General features: G+C 30.1%; 1 protein-coding gene and 1 long non-coding RNA gene across 16 annotated transcripts; one reads left to right on the forward strand and one right to left on the reverse strand.

Annotated features, from left to right (window-relative positions):
- The first annotated feature begins 7,734 nt into the window (after nt 1-7,734).
- Nucleotides 7,735-8,791, forward strand: LOC17889335 (ethylene-responsive transcription factor ERF008). Its single transcript, XM_006295062.2, has one exon. It carries the CDS (start codon nt 8,054-8,056, stop codon nt 8,552-8,554), a length of 501 nt encoding a protein of 166 aa, XP_006295124.1. The 5' UTR covers nt 7,735-8,053; the 3' UTR covers nt 8,555-8,791.
- Nucleotides 8,792-9,982: 1,191 nt separating this feature from the next.
- Nucleotides 9,983-17,219, reverse strand: LOC111830997. 15 transcript variants are annotated; one of them, XR_002834269.1, is made up of 10 exons: nt 17,137-17,219; nt 16,644-16,710; nt 15,094-15,223; nt 14,861-15,008; nt 14,629-14,776; nt 13,968-14,549; nt 13,810-13,844; nt 13,641-13,697; nt 12,957-13,142; nt 11,803-12,855 (listed from the first exon to the last, which is right to left on the reverse strand). It is a non-coding gene; the product is annotated as an uncharacterized LOC111830997 (long non-coding RNA). The 15 variants fall into 15 exon arrangements; XR_002834279.1 differs by lacking the exons at nt 16,644-16,710; nt 17,137-17,219 and adding an exon at nt 9,983-10,418 and having other exon boundaries at nt 12,768-12,855; nt 15,094-16,158; XR_002834271.1 differs by lacking the exons at nt 16,644-16,710; nt 17,137-17,219 and having other exon boundaries at nt 13,968-14,314; nt 14,401-14,549; nt 15,094-16,158.
- Between the last annotated feature and the right edge of the window lie 34 nt (nt 17,220-17,253).

The raw sequence follows: 17,253 nt of genomic DNA on the forward strand, positions 1-17,253 counted from the left end.
TATTGCAATGTACTACAGTGAATTATATATTTGTATAATAAGTTTAAATAAAATAATAAACGAAAAGGTGAATAAATAATAATACATTGAGTTTTGATACAATTAAAAAAACAGTGAAAAGTTAACATCACGAAAAAAAAATTATTCAATTGACCATTTTTTTAGTACAAGTAGAAATATACGTAAAAATTACATATTTACAATATTTTTTATGAAGTATCAACTCGTGACATAATTCATTTTGTGAAAACCGTTATTCATAACTCGCTTTACCATTATAATTGTGATTTTAACAAACTACCCGTGAACTATCTAAAATTTACATAGTTTGATATATAATATATATTATCAATAATAATTATGTCTCAAAAAAATATTTTTAATATTTTAAATTCTAATTTATTTTTATATTTGAACCTTTCAATTATAATCTTTTGAAACTTTTAAAACTTTTAAATATGCTCATGTAACAATTGTTTTAATATTGGTCATACTGATTTTAAATCATTGTCCAGAATATTTAAGCAAATGTAGTTGAGTATTATATGTTTGTTTTGAAAAATTCAAATTGCAACATATGCAAAAAAAAAATTTATTAAAATTTTTTATTATATAGTATAATATCATAAATTTTAAAATAATATCAAATAAATTTCAAAGAAGAATGATAATTGTTTTTAATATATTATATTAAATTAGTTAGAGAAATATTAGGAAATCATAAAATTAGTTATAGAAATAATATAATCTTAAAATTAGATATGGAAAGTATCCGATGTATGTATCCAAACCCATTTTAGTATCCAATTTTGAACTATCCAATTGTTAAAATCGGGTTAATTTTTTAATTTTTACCCGACCCGTATTCTATTTTGTATTTCTCTTTTACTAGAGGAGTACAAAATCATCTTCCGGGTTGGGTTAAATTGAAAAAATTACCCGAAATTTCTAATTGGATCTTTAAAAGTTGGATATATTAATGGGTTCGGGTGAGATCCTTTTTTTTTGTCATCAAATAAAAAGCTAACTCAAATGAGCCAACTTAACTCAAAATCATCTTCCGGGTTCGGGTGAGATCCATTGCCTAGATTATTGCTTACTATTAAACCGAAATTTACATTAAAGACGTATGAATATTAAAGCAATAACTAAGGCAATAACCATAATCGCAGTTAAAAGCAATGTAAAGGCAATAACCATATCCCATTAATTTCGGACCCAATAACAAAAAAATATTTAAGCACATTCCTTAAATGTTATCTGATACTAATGTCACGGGATTCTACATCATTTTTTTTTGTTAAAAGACTACACTTTACGGGATTGTAATTTCAAAGAATATGTAATACTACTTATTACCAAAAAAAAAAAGAATATGTATCAATCTACAGCGCACAAATCCTTTTCCAACAACATACAACATACATTCAACTGATTATAATATATATACGATCGTCAAACTCACTAATATTTTGTTTGATTGGGTAAAATTTTGTTTTTCATGTACAAATACAGACTTTCACCCAAAATAGACTTTTTCATACATTTCAAAATTTATCATCTAATTAAAAATACTACCGTAATTAAAGATGCAATAGCCAATATTATCCGTAAATAAAACAACAACGAACATTCCTCTGCGCTGTAACGCGGATCCGAACCTAGTATATAAATATAATTGGTAGCAAGATCACCATGGCCAAAATCGAGCCCGGCCCGGTGGTTTTGACACAAACTAAAAGATTTTGGGCATCCGAGTAGATAAATGGGCTTACTTATAGGCCCAATAAGTCACCCACCCCCTGATTGTTCTTTTTACTCGGTTTCACACCATGTACTTTAATTTTGTCAATGCAATGAATTATGTGTGACAAAACGTTTATTGACTATACTATAGTTTTATTATTAAGTCTTTAGTCAACTATATATTAAAAGCTTGAATAACAGATGTGTTACGTTTTTCCAAATAATTAAGAGATGGATCAAGCTACAATATATTAAAATTTCTAAGAAAATTTGAAACATATAGCTACAATACTTTCTTATAGTATCGAACTATTTCTCGTAACCACAAACCAATAATAATTTAAGATATTTGTACTATTCTTAATTTTTTTATTTAATTTTTAATTATTGCGTTTTGAAGCTTACGGTTTATACTAATATAAAACTAAAGAAAAATTTAGATAATTATTATTTGTGAATCAATCAAAAAACGTAAGAAATAAATCTTATAGGAAACCGGAAATATGCCCTTCGACTTGGCTCGTTTGAATCAATCTTAGGCCCTCTGATGACAAAAAAAAAAAAAAAAGAAACCGGAAATATGTGATATGTAGTATTCAAAACAAATAATTATTTGAAAAAAAAATTAAGATTTCATATAGTAGTATTAATCTTTTTTTTATATATATAGAAGTATTAATCTTTTGACCCAGTCCCTCTCTTGTTATATGTAACTTTTGTTTAAATTCAGTAAACACTAGTTTTTGAGTGGTGCTTGTCTTCATCAACATTTTTTCTAGAGTAGGATTGGATCAACTCATGTGCATGAACTAAAATTTGTTTTTAAGGTTGGGGTATTAATGAACATCAGAGGACCCAATAAGGAAACAACCTTTGAATTTGAATGTGGTTTAGGCTTTTTACCTTTTCAATCCATTGACTTTAAATTGCGACTGCGACTGCCACATTTATATCAAACTGACCACATAAAATTAAAAACTTTCTTCTGTTTACATTTTGGCATGCGTTTAGATTGGTGTCTACAAAACTCATCTACCAAAAACATAGCATCGTTTTTTTTCACCTTTCACTTTGTTGATATGCAAGTTGGATAAGGTAAACGGTAAACCTAAGGTAGTTGAAACTATCTCAGCGGCTAACAAAATAAATAATACTTAGAAATCAGTAAAAAAAAAAGTCAGTGAAAAAACTATCTTAGCCACTAACAAAAGAAATACTCTTTCTAAAAGATGATTTTTCTAGGAATAAAAATTTGTTTCAAAAAGATTATTGTTTTAAGTTATCAATGGATTATTAATTAGAATTTACAAATTTCAAGGTAAATAACTAAATACTATTGATTTAGAATTTTAAAAAACTGTGAGTCACAAAAAAATAATGCAACTATTAAATGTTTTCTTAATATGTGTGAAAACCTAGAAAAATAATCTTTTAGGAACAAAGGAAGTAGTTCGAAATCGGTATAAACTTTATGGTTGAAAAACAGCCAAATTGATTAAATGCTAAACAAATTTATATATAAATTATGTATATAAAACAACTAAATATAACATAGTAAATACAAACTATCACATTTTTTTACAATCCTTAAGAGAAAAATTTATATTAAAGTAAAATAGGTTAGAAATCAGTTAAAAAATCATGGTAAAAACAGTTTAATTGATTAGCTGATAAAATACAATAATGATTATAATAAATGGTTGAATTGTAATATTAACTAGGAATAAATAACTTTTAAAACTCTTCTTAAGATGCAATTTTTTTTAATTAAAAGAAAAAACGTCTTAATTATAACCATCTTTTTTTAAGTAGGCAGTTCAAAAAGAAATAATAGTATAGTATATTTTATTCTCATTATCTTGTCTCTCAAACATAATGTAAATTATATACTCTTGTGTGCATATTTTATCATAAAATTTGAGAAAACTTCAGATATTTTCATGCAATTTCATAATTTATATAGAGAACGGTAATTTTTTTGGCCAATAGATTTTGAGCTCCACATATCATAAAAAATGTAGTAGGTTTTTATCATTGCAAATTGCAAAACGTTCACACTTGGAAGAGACTTTTGTGGAGAAAACAATGAAGACAAGATTATAAATATCTCTCTACGACTCTACTCAATTCAATAATGACTCAAATTCATTATATGTGTTTTTTGTTAACGGAACCGACGAGTGGTACTTGAAAGTTTCTAAATACGTATAACTCTAATTTATAGATATCCACGAGTACACATGAAACCAAAATATAATGAATTCATCATACAATACAAAATGATGTGAAAATCAATAATGTAGTGGTCCCTTATCGATTCTAGGGTTTTGCTTTATGCTTCGAAATGAAAAATAAAGTTTGAATTTTGGTAATTGGGCACCATGTTCATGTGCCAAGTGCCAACTAGTTCACAGCTAGTCCCTCACCACAATAATAAAAGAGTGAGGACTGTATAAAAATGCATCATGTATGTTTAAAGTAAATATAAGTTTTTGAAAAAAAAAATCTATAAATTCTAATTTTTGCATACAGTTTGTTCAGTGATTCGGATTTTTTTTTTCATAATTTTCATTCTAAAAATTGTAATGCGATTTGCTTGGCTCATAATTTTAAATGTGTAAGGTACTACTAATGTTGTATATGCTTATCATTTCTAGTGAAAGGGTTCATATTCCCAAAACTTTTCATAATGTTATTTTGGAGATTTCTCTTTGTTTCATAAAGAGTGTTACTTTAAATTTACTCTTAACCCAAATTAACCTCATATATATTTATTAAATTTACATGTATAGTTTAATATTTGGTTCTTAATTTGTGTACAATAATGTGAAACTGAATGAGTATTTTTTTAATAAAAAAGTTGAGTTTACAATGATTTGACAAACCACTGGTACAAATAATTGCATATATTATATATGATTGGTAGGCAATTCTAGAAGGAAAAAATTATGACAAAGGAAAATGAGAAGAAAAAAAAGACAAGATAACTTTATTTTGTCATTTATATAAGAAAAGATGAAAGTACATTTTGCATGCCTGTGATATTGAATAAGTGGAGAATTTTAGTTATTGAACATATTTGTACAAACTCCCAAAAAATAACATGATTATGGAAATTTAATGATTAAAAATAGACCCTAATCTAATATATAAAGAAACCATTATAATTATAATACAGATTAGGTTTTATAAGTACAGACAAAAGCTGGATTACGAAAGTCAAACCTCTCCTTTAAAGCTTTTGCTGTCTCCAATTCTTAAATTTTATTTTTCTAATTCTTTTTTCGTCCATTTTGTTTGATTACTTACTGTGAAAATTATTATTTAAAATCAAGAGTAAATAATATTTGAGATTGGGAGAAACATAAGCCTCCAAAACTGTTATAAAAGACTTAATACAATAAAAAAAAGAAATGTTTTGTTAAATATTACCAAAATTGTGTTATATACTTATATGATAAAAGATTATCTTTCTTTGCTTTTTTTTTTTTGTTTTTGTTAAATATTTTCGTGAAAAATATATGATGAAAGATGCTCTTTGGTTACATGTGACTTTACCGCCATGTAAATCCAAATCATACGATTCTTTGTTTTTTTTTTCGTTTTTCTTTTTGGCATACTATCATATAAATGTCGGTCACATTATATATTCACGGACAATTTTACATGCACGATTGCATATTTTCTTTCTTTCTTGTGCTTACTAATTAAGTCTTTTGGTTAATAAAACAAACTAATATGATTTAGTATGATTGATTTGGTTTATGTAGAGCCATTTTCCCATCCATATGTAACATGGTCACTTCCAAGTACCGACTTAAAAAAATTGGAGTCGAACGTACGTAAGTGGAAGTTTACAAAGATGGTTTTGTGGTCCTTGTGGACCATTGATACGAAAATATAAATAAGAAATACAAATTGTTTATTACAAAAACAAAATTACAATAATTATAATGCTAAGAAACTAGTTACAACTAGATCTCATTATGCTAAGAAACTAGCATTATATAGTTATAATGGCACGATGGTTTGGCATAGTTACATGTAACTTTGACGGACCAACAACAAAATTGTAAGCAGTCTCCAAAGCTCTACGGAAAGAACCACTCTTAACCCCAATTTGGTTGCAGTGCAATACCTATTTTCTTAAAGTTACTAGTAGTAACACAAGACTCTCAAAAACTATTATTAACGATAAATTATTTACACGTTAAACTTACTCAACATATCAAAAATTCAGAATCCAAATAATGCTATTAATTAAAGTAGGTTTCATATTCTTTTCTTATATGAAAGCAGTTTCCAAATTTAATATTTAGAGTGTGACCACAATTGTTGTAGTGTTTTAATTATCTGTTTATTTACCTCAAAACTAGGTTTGGATCCGCGCTACAACGCGGGGGAAATAATTACTTATATATAATGTTTAACGGAATTTTTAAAATAATTTATTGAACCTTTTACCAAAAAAAAAAATTAACGGATTAAATTATATTACATTTTAATTTTATTACAGTGCAGTCGATTACATTGAATCATATATTTGTATAATAAGTTTAAATAAAATAATAAAGAAAAAAGCGAGTAAATAATGATATATTGAGTTTTGATACAATTAAAAAAAAAGTGAAAATTTAACAGCACAAAAGAATATTCATCGATAAATTGTTCAATTTGACCATTTTTGTAATAGAAGTAGGAATAGATGTAAAAATTACACACTTACATTATATTTTTTGAAGAACCAATCCGTAACAGAATTCATATCGTAAAAACATTATTCATAATTCGCTTTACCATTATAATTGTGATTTTAACAAACTACCCGGGGACTATCTAAAATTTACGTAGTTTGATATATAATATTTTATCAATAAAAATCATGTCTCCAAATTTACATCTATGTCTCAAAACAAATATTTTAAATATGCTTATGTAACATTGGTTTTAATATTGGTCATACTTATAATAATTTTAAATCATTGTCCAAAATATTTAACCGAGTGTAATTGAGTATTATATGTCCGTTTTGAAAAATTTAAATTGCAGCATATGCAAAAAAAAAGTTAAAATTTTTTGAAACATTTTTATTATTTAGTATAATATCAGAAATTAAAAAAAATCAAATAAAAGTGAAAGAAGAATAATAATTGTTCTTAATATATTATATTAAATTAGTTAGATAAATATTAGGAAATTCTAAAATTAGTTATGAAAATAATATAATCATAAAATTAAATATGGATAGTATCCGATGTATGTATCCAAACTCATTTTAATATCCAATTTTGAAGTATCCAATTGTTAAAATCGGGTTAATTTTTTACTCTTAACCCGACCCGCATTTTATTTTGTACTTCTCTTTTACTAATATAGAAATCGTAATAAGGCTATAAGCCTATAATAGTCAATTCACGTGATGGTCTATTTCCATGCATTTCCCACCGACCTAAGCTTCCTTTTATTTTTTTAGGTTCTTTTAAAATGAATTATGTTCATTTACTTTACCTTATTTGTTACTCATAAAAAAAATTGTATGATAAATCATAAATGTATTATATATCCAAATAATACAATATCAAAATAAAAATATATATTTAATATAACTGTTTTTATACATATTTTTATAAATTTATTTTCTTTATAATATTGATAACCATTTCTCCTTAGTAATTTAGTATGATTATTAATATTACGCAATGAAGATTTTTATTATAAATAGAAAATAATAAATTAAAGAAAGAATAAGTATATTATTAAAACACATTAGAAATATAATAAAACTGAAACAAAGTAAGATACATTATACAAAAAAAAATATCTTAAAAAACAAAGTATACAATATTGATCATACATAACAATTTTTTTTTTTTATAAAACAATTATCATTATGTAAATGGGTTTCTCATAAAAGTGTGTACAATTCTTCCAACATTTTTTTTTCCCTCGACTTACAAAACAAAAAACATTATTCAACAGAAATAATTTGCAATAGTATTATAAAACCAATATTTTTTGTTTTTATAAAAAATAAAAAAATATATTTGTGGTAATATATATAGGAGTGAGGAGGATGAGGAGATTGTTTGTCTACTCTGTCCGTGTCTTTCAAATTATAAACCAAAATAAATTAAATTTTTTAAAAGTGTCGGTGAATTCCAAATCTTTGTCTTCTTTCTTCTCTTCTCTTATGTAACCGTTTCAGTTTCGCCGTCAAATTTCCAAAATCTCTCTGTTTCAGTTTCGATTCTTCCACAAAACCAGATCGGCTTGATGATTTTGTAAAACAACTCAGCGGTTATTATATATGGAGACGGGAGCGGCGGTTACGGCGACGGTTACGGCGGCGACGATGGGGATAGGGACGAGGAAGAGAGATCTGAAACCTTACAAAGGAATAAGAATGAGAAAATGGGGCAAATGGGTGGCGGAGATACGCGAACCGAATAAAAGGTCGAGGATCTGGTTAGGTTCTTACTCGACTCCCGAAGCTGCGGCGAGAGCTTACGACACAGCTGTATTTTACCTCCGTGGTCCTTCTGCTCGTGTTAATTTCCCGGAGCTTTTGGCTGGACTAGGCGGAGGAAGAAGTAGTGGTGGAGATATGACGGCGGCGTATATAAGGAGAAAAGCGGCGGAGGTTGGTGCTCAGGTAGATGCGCTTGGTGCGACGGTGGTGGTTAGATCAGGAGGTGATTACGAGGATTGTCGTGGTGGTGGTAACGGGTTATTGGATCGGGTTGATTTAAATAAATTACCCGACCCGGAAAATTCGGATGATGATGACGTGTGGGTGAAGAGGAGATAGAGAGAGCAAAGCAAATTATTATAATATTAAAAAGAAAAAAAAAGGTAGTTGTAGAAGAGAATGTTTTTTTTTTGTGTTTTATCATGCGCTGTGTTGTCGCTAACATGCGCGTATCCATGGGGTTTTGGGTTTTGATTTTGATCATGGAAGATTTTATAATTAAACTCAAACTCTTACTTATAATTTGTCACTTAACTACTACAAAAATAGATTTGCGTGATCTTAATTAGTATTTTTTTTTTTGCGAATAAAAACGATGTATTATTCAAATTTGTATCCTTAATGACAACGTAATTCGAATTTATTTGTAAACAAGTTTGTATTGTAACGTATTTACAAGACTTCATTCTTGAAATGTTTCTCCTAATTTCAAATAATATCATGCACAATAATTGCAATGCAATTCTAATAGTAACGAAAAATATATATGACTATATGTAGATTATATTTTAGAAATATGCTCTACGGTTTTGTTTCCAAAATAAATATTATCTTTTTGGTTTTCACCGTATCGATTATTACTTTTCGAAATGTTACTTATCTTGAAATTGAGTTATTATAAATATGTTCAACGGTAAAGTTCTTTCAAATTTATTAACAGTAAAAATAAGTGCACTCTGAAGCCTTCGTTTGCGCCCCATATAAAATACATGGTAATTGAATAGTTTTATGAATCGAGCATAGTCAAAAAAGAAAAAAAAATTGAGTCTACATATCAAAAAGCTAAAGATGCAAAAAAAAAAAGAAAAAAAAATCTCAATCGGGAAAATAATTCTGATGGAAACTGATGTGTTTTAAATTTTAAAAGTAGAATTACATAAAACACTCAACTTGTGGAGGTTGGTGCCTTAACAACTAAAGCTCTGAAATTATCGTAACCACTAAAAGTGATGTGATTGTGATGTGTTCTTTTTTTTTTTTTTGTGAGGCAAAGATCGATCAACTTACTCATTCGGTTTTCAGGGGCAGTTCTGGTCGGCAAGATTCTTCGGTGATTCTGATATATTTGTGTTTACTTTACTATAGTCGGCAAAATGTTGAAACGTACACACACATTGGCAAAATGTTGAAACGTGAAAAGTGAGGAACCGTTTTTGTACATAGCAAATGGATGATGTGTGAGTCTAAAGATTGAACTTGTGACCACAAAAGAGAAACACACACAAAAGATTTCGGACACACAACATAACACAAGACAGAGACTTTTTTTTTTCTTTCTCAGACATGTTTTGCGTGATCCCACCAACACTAGTACTTTCAGCAAAGACAAAAAAAAAAAAAAAAGAAGACGAGTTAAAAAAAAAAAGTAATAACTGAAAGTGAAATTTCGGTTTATGAGTTTTCTTATTGACTCTAAAAATAATTCAAACGTAAGATTCTTATGTCTCATGATGAGCCTTTGACGTTGTGATTGAACTTGAATTAAAATGAGAGAACAATTTTGTTTTCACCTTCATTCATTGTACAAGTGGATAAAATAGTAAAAAACTAAAGAGTAATTGCACCAAATTAGATGCAAAATACTATTTATAATTCCTACTTCTGGAATTAGGACACCATGTTATCAAAATAAAAATAACATAGTTTTGATTGGTAACTTCAAACTAGAGCGGTAAACTTTTACAAAATAGTGGAAAACTGTAAAAAAAAACGGTACATAGGCCGTGTACCGGAAACTAAAAAACAAAGCCTTGTTTCGTTCTTCATCCTTTTTTATCTCTCATATTTTCTGTCGCACAATTTTAATAACATGATTTAAAAATCGCTGGGATTATTAGGGACACCATACATGCCTTATTATGAAGTTGCGACAATCGCATGACAGATTACAAGCCATTGAAGAAGCTTCGTGAAGAAGATGAATCTGAAATTTTAATTTAGAAAGTTTAATTTTAATTAAAATTATAAAATTACACCTATGCCCTTTAAATTTGTTCAAAATTACAATTCATATACCTGTTTTAAAAAGAATCGCATGTAAAATCGCACGATTGCAGAAGAAACATGGCCATAATGTGCCTCTAATATTTGTTAGTGTTCACAATCTTGTTTGCGTTTTTACGTGTGTATGTGTGTTTATATTTAGGATTTTGTAGTGTTGTTTGTGTTACTTTGGTGTATATGCGTTATGACCTTCGTGAATATGTGTTTGTTTAGTCTCTGACCTTCCTGTATTGCTTTTGTAATTTTTTTAGTGTATGACCTTCATGTATATGCGTTTATGTTTTGACCTTCGTAAATATGTGTTTATGTTTTCATTTGGTGTATTACCTTGGTGTATATGCATTTATGTTTTCGTTTAGTCTCTGATCTTCGTGTATATGCGTTTATGTTTTTGTTTAGTGTATGATCTACGTGTATATGGGTTTACGTTTTTGTTTAGTGTATGACTTTCGTGAATATGCGTTTATGTTTTCGTTTAGTGTATGGCCTTCGTGAATATGCGTTTATGTTTCCGTTTAGTGTATGAATTTCGTGTATGTGCGTTTATGTTTTCGTTTATTGTATGATTTTCGTGTATGTGCAATTATGTTTTATTAGTCTTATAAAGAGAAGGGTTTCGTGTATGTGCGTTTATGTTTTTGTTAGTGTATGATTTTCGAGTGTGTGCGTTTATGTTTTTTTAGTCTTATAAAGAGAAGGGTTTCGCGTATGTGCGTTTATGTTTTCGTTTAGTGTATGATTTTTGTGTATGTGCGTTTATGTTTTATTAGTCTTATAAAGAGAAGGGTTTCATATATGTGCGTTTATGTTTTTGTTTAGTCTTTGACTTACATGTATATGTGTCAATATTTTTGTTTAGTGTATGACCTTTGTGTATATGCGTTTATGTTTTCGGTTAGTGTATGGCCTTCATGTATATGCGTTTATGTTTTCGTTTAGTCTTTGACTTTCGTGTATATACATTTATGTTTTCGTTTAGTGTACGACCTCCGTATATATGCGTTTATGTTTTCGGTTAGTGTATGACCTTCGTGTATATGCGTTTATGTTTTCGTTTAGTGTATGAATTCCGTGTATATGCGTTTATGTTTTCAGTTAGTGTATGAGCTTCGTGTATATGCGTTTATGTTTTCGTTTAGTGTATGCCTTCGTGTATATGCGTTTATGTTTTCGTTTAGTGTATGACTTTCGCGTATATGCGTTTATGTTTTTGTTTAAAGTATGGCCTTCGTGTATATGCGTTTATGTTTTCATTTAGTGTATGGCCTTCGCGAATATGCGTTTATGTTTTATAAAGAGAAGGGTTTTGTGTATGTGCGTTTATGTTTTCGTTTAGTGTATGATTTTCGTGTATGTGCGTTTATGTTTTATTAGCCTTATAAAGAGAAGGGTTTCGTGAATGTTTGTTTATGTTTTATTAGTTTTATAAAGAGAAGGATTTCGTGTAAGTGCGTTTATGTTTTCGTTTAGTGTATGCCTTCGTGTATATGCGTTTATGTTTTCGTTTAGTGTATGACTTTCGCGTATATGCGTTTATGTTTTTGTTTAAAGTATGGCCTTCGTGTATATGCGTTTATGTTTTCATTTAGTGTATGGCCTTCGCGAATATGCGTTTATGTTTCCATTTAGTGTATGACCTTCGTGTATGTGCGTTTATGTTTTCGTTTAGTGTATGATTTTCGTGTATGTGCGTTTATGTTTTATTAGTATTATAAAGAGAAGGGTTTTGTGTATGTGCGTTTATGTTTTCGTTTAGTGTATGATTTTCGTGTATGTGCGTTTATGTTTTATTAGCCTTATAAAGAGAAGGGTTTCGTGAATGTTTGTTTATGTTTTATTAGTTTTATAAAGAGAAGGATTTCGTGTAAGTGCGTTTATGTTTTCGTTTAGTGTATAATTTTCGTGTATGTGCGTTTATGTTTTATTAGTCTTATAAAGAGAAGGGTTTCGTGAATGTTTGTTTATGTTTTATTAGTTTTATAAAGCGAAGGGGTAAGTACGTTTATGTTTTTGTTTAGTGTATGATTTTTGTTTATGTGCGTTTATGTTTTATTAGTCTTATAAAGAGAAGGGTTTCGTGTATGTGCGTTTATGTTTTCGTTTAGTATATGATTTTCGTGTATATGCGTTTATGTTTTATTAGTCTTATAAAGAGAAGAAAGACCAAACATTTGCTTTTGAGAATCTCCTATCATGCCTCTGATAAAAGAATCACAGTTATGTAAAGGTTAGAAAAAAATCTTAAGAAGAAATTGTTTATAGGCAATACCTTTGGTTTCAGAGGTCTTGCAAATGGATGACAAAAGTCACTAGTCTCTTAGCGTCGTGTGGACTTAGGGAGATGATAACTCTGGTGCCTGCAAGTTTCTTACAAACCCTTGATGAGTAAAACCAATAAGAAAACATACGATGAGATACAATACGAAATACAATTTCATTAAGGAGAAACAAATTTTACCTCATCAAAATTGGCTGAATTTCCTGGAATTAAGAATCAGACAATATTGCCTAACACAAGAATTAATACGCAAGCAAAAACACTATGATATTGAAAGCATAGAGAAAGAACATGTACCTTAGACAAATCTGTTGAATTCATTCTTGAAAAATCATTCATGGTCATATGACTGCCACCAAAAATGCCCTGATTTGAGAACATATCATATGTTAAACAACGAATCTTTTCAGATAAATGGTGCCAAAGACATTGATATAAACACTAATGTGTATTAAGCCACAACGACATTTAATCTAAGCGGTAACTACTAACTACCCATAAGTGTGCATCATCTTAAGTCCTACAATTGATATAAACACTTATGTATAAGGCATCACGAAATTGATATCAAGCCAGATAGAGGCATATACATGATGTTGATAAATCTCATGACTACCACCCTAGCATATGAACTTGATGAACCATCTGGGAATCACATGTCTTGATGACTTTTTTTCCACAAAATCTAAGAAAACATTACAAACAACAATCATTTGGTCTCTCACACCAGCCATAGACTAACTCATGCTACAACTACAAAAGTTTAACAGAACGAACATCTAATTTTACTGAAAATCAAGAAGCAAAACATGCGCAGAGTTTTGTTTTTCTTATTAACAAGTAGATATCTGATTCAATACATACCTACTAGTTTAGCCAATTCTGTTGTGCACTAGAAGTCACCAAAATCCCTTAATTCTCCTGTAATGAATCACACAAGCTCCAAAATCTTATTACTGCAACAATGTAAACAGAACCAGTAACACTATAATCTTAAAAAAAGAATGGAGATCGAGAGTGGCAGAAGTTGAACCTGAGACAAATCATTGTACACACTCGAGTTCTCTTCTGAAGCTCCAAATGTTATATATGCACAAAAGACTCAAAAGATGGAGTTATTCACGAAACCATAAACTCCAACAAGGAAAATGCTTGGGAAGATTATAAGTAAAAGAGGGAAGGGACATTCACCTGATCAAAGTGGAAATTATATAATCCGCAAACCTGATTTTCTGTATATCCCTATTAAGAATCAGTCACTAAAAGATGTGGTTAGAACACAATGAGAGAAATCAGATTGATTCATTCTTTAATGGCGAAGAGATGTACATAACAAAAAAACTTACCATTAGAACAACGCAAAACTCTTAACATTGAGTTAGAAGAAATCAGATTCTTGTAGTATACAAATATCTGAATATTTTAAACGTATTGTCTAAATTCAGACGATCATATATGTTCTTTCTCTCATCACACTCTCTCTTTCCCTTTAGTGCCTTGCCCGACCTCGACCCATCAAGCGTTGCACAATGATGTGCCTTCGCTAACAAGAAGAGCTTCAAGAGCTAGGCTCAGAGGATTAAAAGTTCTGAACTTATGATTCTCGGGACATGATTAGACAAACCTTTAATAAAGGCATGCAGAATCTGAAGTTTATACTGCTTTTTCTTCCATCAATTTGCAGATTATATATGTTCTTTCTCTCATCTCCCTCTCTTTCTCTTTAGTGCCTTCCCCGAACCTAGACCCATCAAGCGTTGCACAATAATGTGCCTTCACTAACAAGAAGAGCTTCAAGATAGGCACAGAGGATTAAACGTTCTGAACTTCTCGGTACATGATTTAGACTAACCTTAATAAAGGCAAGCAAAATCTGCAGTTTAGACTGCTTTTTCTTCCATCAATTTGCAGATTATATATGTTCTTTCTCTCATCTCCCTCTCTTTCTCTTTAGTGCCTTCCCCGAACCTAGACCCATCAAGCGTTGCACAATAATGTGCCTTCACTAACAAGAAGAGCTTCAAGATAGGCACAGAGGATTAAAGTTCTGAATTTATGATTCTCGGGACATGATTTAGACTAACCTTAATAAAGGCATGCAGAATCTGAAGTTTATATTGCTTTTTCTTCCATCAAATTGCAGATTATATATGTTCTTTCTTTCATCTCCCTCTCTTTCTCTTTACTGCCTTCACCGAACCTCGACCGATCAAGCGTTGCACAAGGATGTGCCTTCACTAACAAGAAGAGCTTCAAGATAGGCACAGAGGATTAACAATTCTGAAGTTATGATTCTCGGGACATGATTTAGACTAACCTTAATTAAGGCATGCAGAATCTGAAGTTTATACTGCTTTTTCTTCCATCAATTTGCAGATTACTGAGAGTTTCATGTGCTGCCCCCATCCATACAACTTATTTTCCCAATCGGAGATCACTAGAAAAGTCTTATAAAAGACAATTTATCCCCATCAATAGGCAGATCATTGAGTTTTAAAGCAGAAACTGAATTTATCATTAGAAAAGTCTTAAGAAAGACAGATCTTTGCAGAAAGTTGAAGTTAATATTATGCTGCCCAGCCAGCAATATATATAAGATAATTGCAGAGATTCAACTATCCAACCTATGAACATAATGTGCAAGCTTTACTCAGGGACGTATATATCTCTGTTTCAATCACACCTTGTTTGTCTTACTTAGTTAGGCAACATAGGGACACCTGAATTTCTCATTAGCCAAGTCTTCTAAAAGACAACATATCTCCATCAATAAGCAGATCATTGAGTTTAAAGCAGAAACTGAATATATCATTAGAAAAGTCTTAAGAAAGACAGATCTTTGCAGAAAGTTGAACTTAATATTATGCTGCCCAGCCAGCAATATATAGAAGATAATTGCAGAGATTCAATCATCCAATCTATGAACATAATGTGACAAGCGTTACTTAGGGACATGTATATCTTTGAGTGTTTTCATCTGCTGTCCCCATCCTTACAACTGAGTTTCCCAATCGGACATCATTAGACTAGTCTTATAAAAGACAATTTATCCCCATCACTAAGCAGATCATTGAGTTTTAAAGCAGAACAATGAATTTATCCTTCACAGGACATCATTAGAAAAGCCTTAATGAAGGCAGATCTTTCCAGAAACTTGAAGTTTATGTAATGCTGCCCAGCCAGCAATATGTAGAAGATAATACGACAAGTCTTACAGAGTCAATCACATCTTGCTTGCCTTATTATCATCATTAGAAAAACCTTAATATATGAAGACTTGTCATATATAAGATAATCTTTGCAGAAACTTGAAGTTTATGTTATGCTGCCCAGCCAGCAACATGTAAAAGATAATCGCAATCTCTGAACATAAGCTGACAAGTCTTACAGTGTTAATCACATCTTGCTTGCCTAAATATGTAGAAGAAAATCGCAATCTTTTGAACACAGTTTGACAAGTCTTACAGTGTCAATCACATCATGCTTGTCTTACTTAAGGATAATCTTTTAATATAAGTTGACAAGTCTTACGGTGTTAATCACAGCTTGCTTGTCTAAATATATAGAAGATCATCGCAATCACTGACCACAGTTTGACAAGTCTTACAGAGTTAATCACATCTTGCTTGTCTTACTGAGGTACAATATTCCCAAATTAGAAACGGGACAGAGCACAATCATATAATGTGTCGTCCCTTTCTTATGGGTTTGAAGTTTATATAATGCTGCCCAGCCAGCAAATATATTGAAGATTATGACAATCTTTTGAACATAGTTCGACAAGTCTTACAGTGTCAATCACATCTTGCTTGTCTCAATATATGAAAGATAATCACAATCTTAAGAACACAGTTTAACAAGACTTACAGTGTTAATCACATCTTGCTTGTCTTACTGAGAATCTTGAACCTTCGCCAGCAGCTACCCCGCTTGCCTGTAAAGGAAACCTTCAGTCCAAAGAAATCACGAATCTAAAAGAGGGGTTTTGATTAAAAAAAACCTAATTCGTAACAAATAAAGGTTAAATCTTTCAAGAACACAACGATAAAAGAGGGTAAAACCCTAAATCGTTACAAATAAAGGTTCAATCTTTGAAGAACACAACGATAAAAGAGGGTTTTTGGTTTCGCGAAATTAATAAAAACAAAAAGTCTGAAACTTTAACAAAATTAAAACCCTAAAGAGATTGCAGAAAGAAAGAATTTGAAATCAAACAGAGTTTTTGAAGTCAAATCGAAGTTTGTAAATCTGGGAAAGAGAGATTTCGAAACCGAAGAAAACCCAAAATCACGCAATCAAAAGAAGACTTTAGATTTGCAGTAAACAAAAGAATCTATAAAAACCCTAAACAATTCAATACCTGACGATGATGGTTCTTCGGAGAAACTCAAAGAACGAAACTCAAAGAACGCTCTCTAGTGACCGTTGTGATTTGAGATTTTGTGATTTGGGATTATAATGAGCAAGAAAGAGCAAC

The sequence above is a fragment of the Capsella rubella genome, unplaced genomic scaffold (assembly GCF_000375325.1).
Source record: "Capsella rubella cultivar Monte Gargano unplaced genomic scaffold, Caprub1_0 scaffold_4, whole genome shotgun sequence".
Classification (NCBI taxonomy): Eukaryota; Viridiplantae; Streptophyta; class Magnoliopsida; order Brassicales; family Brassicaceae; genus Capsella; species Capsella rubella.

Excerpts from the sequence above, each read along its gene's own strand:
- LOC17889335 (XM_006295062.2), top strand. The coding sequence starts at position 8,054 with ATGGAGACGGGAGCGGCGGTTACGGCGACGGTTACGGCGGCGACGATG.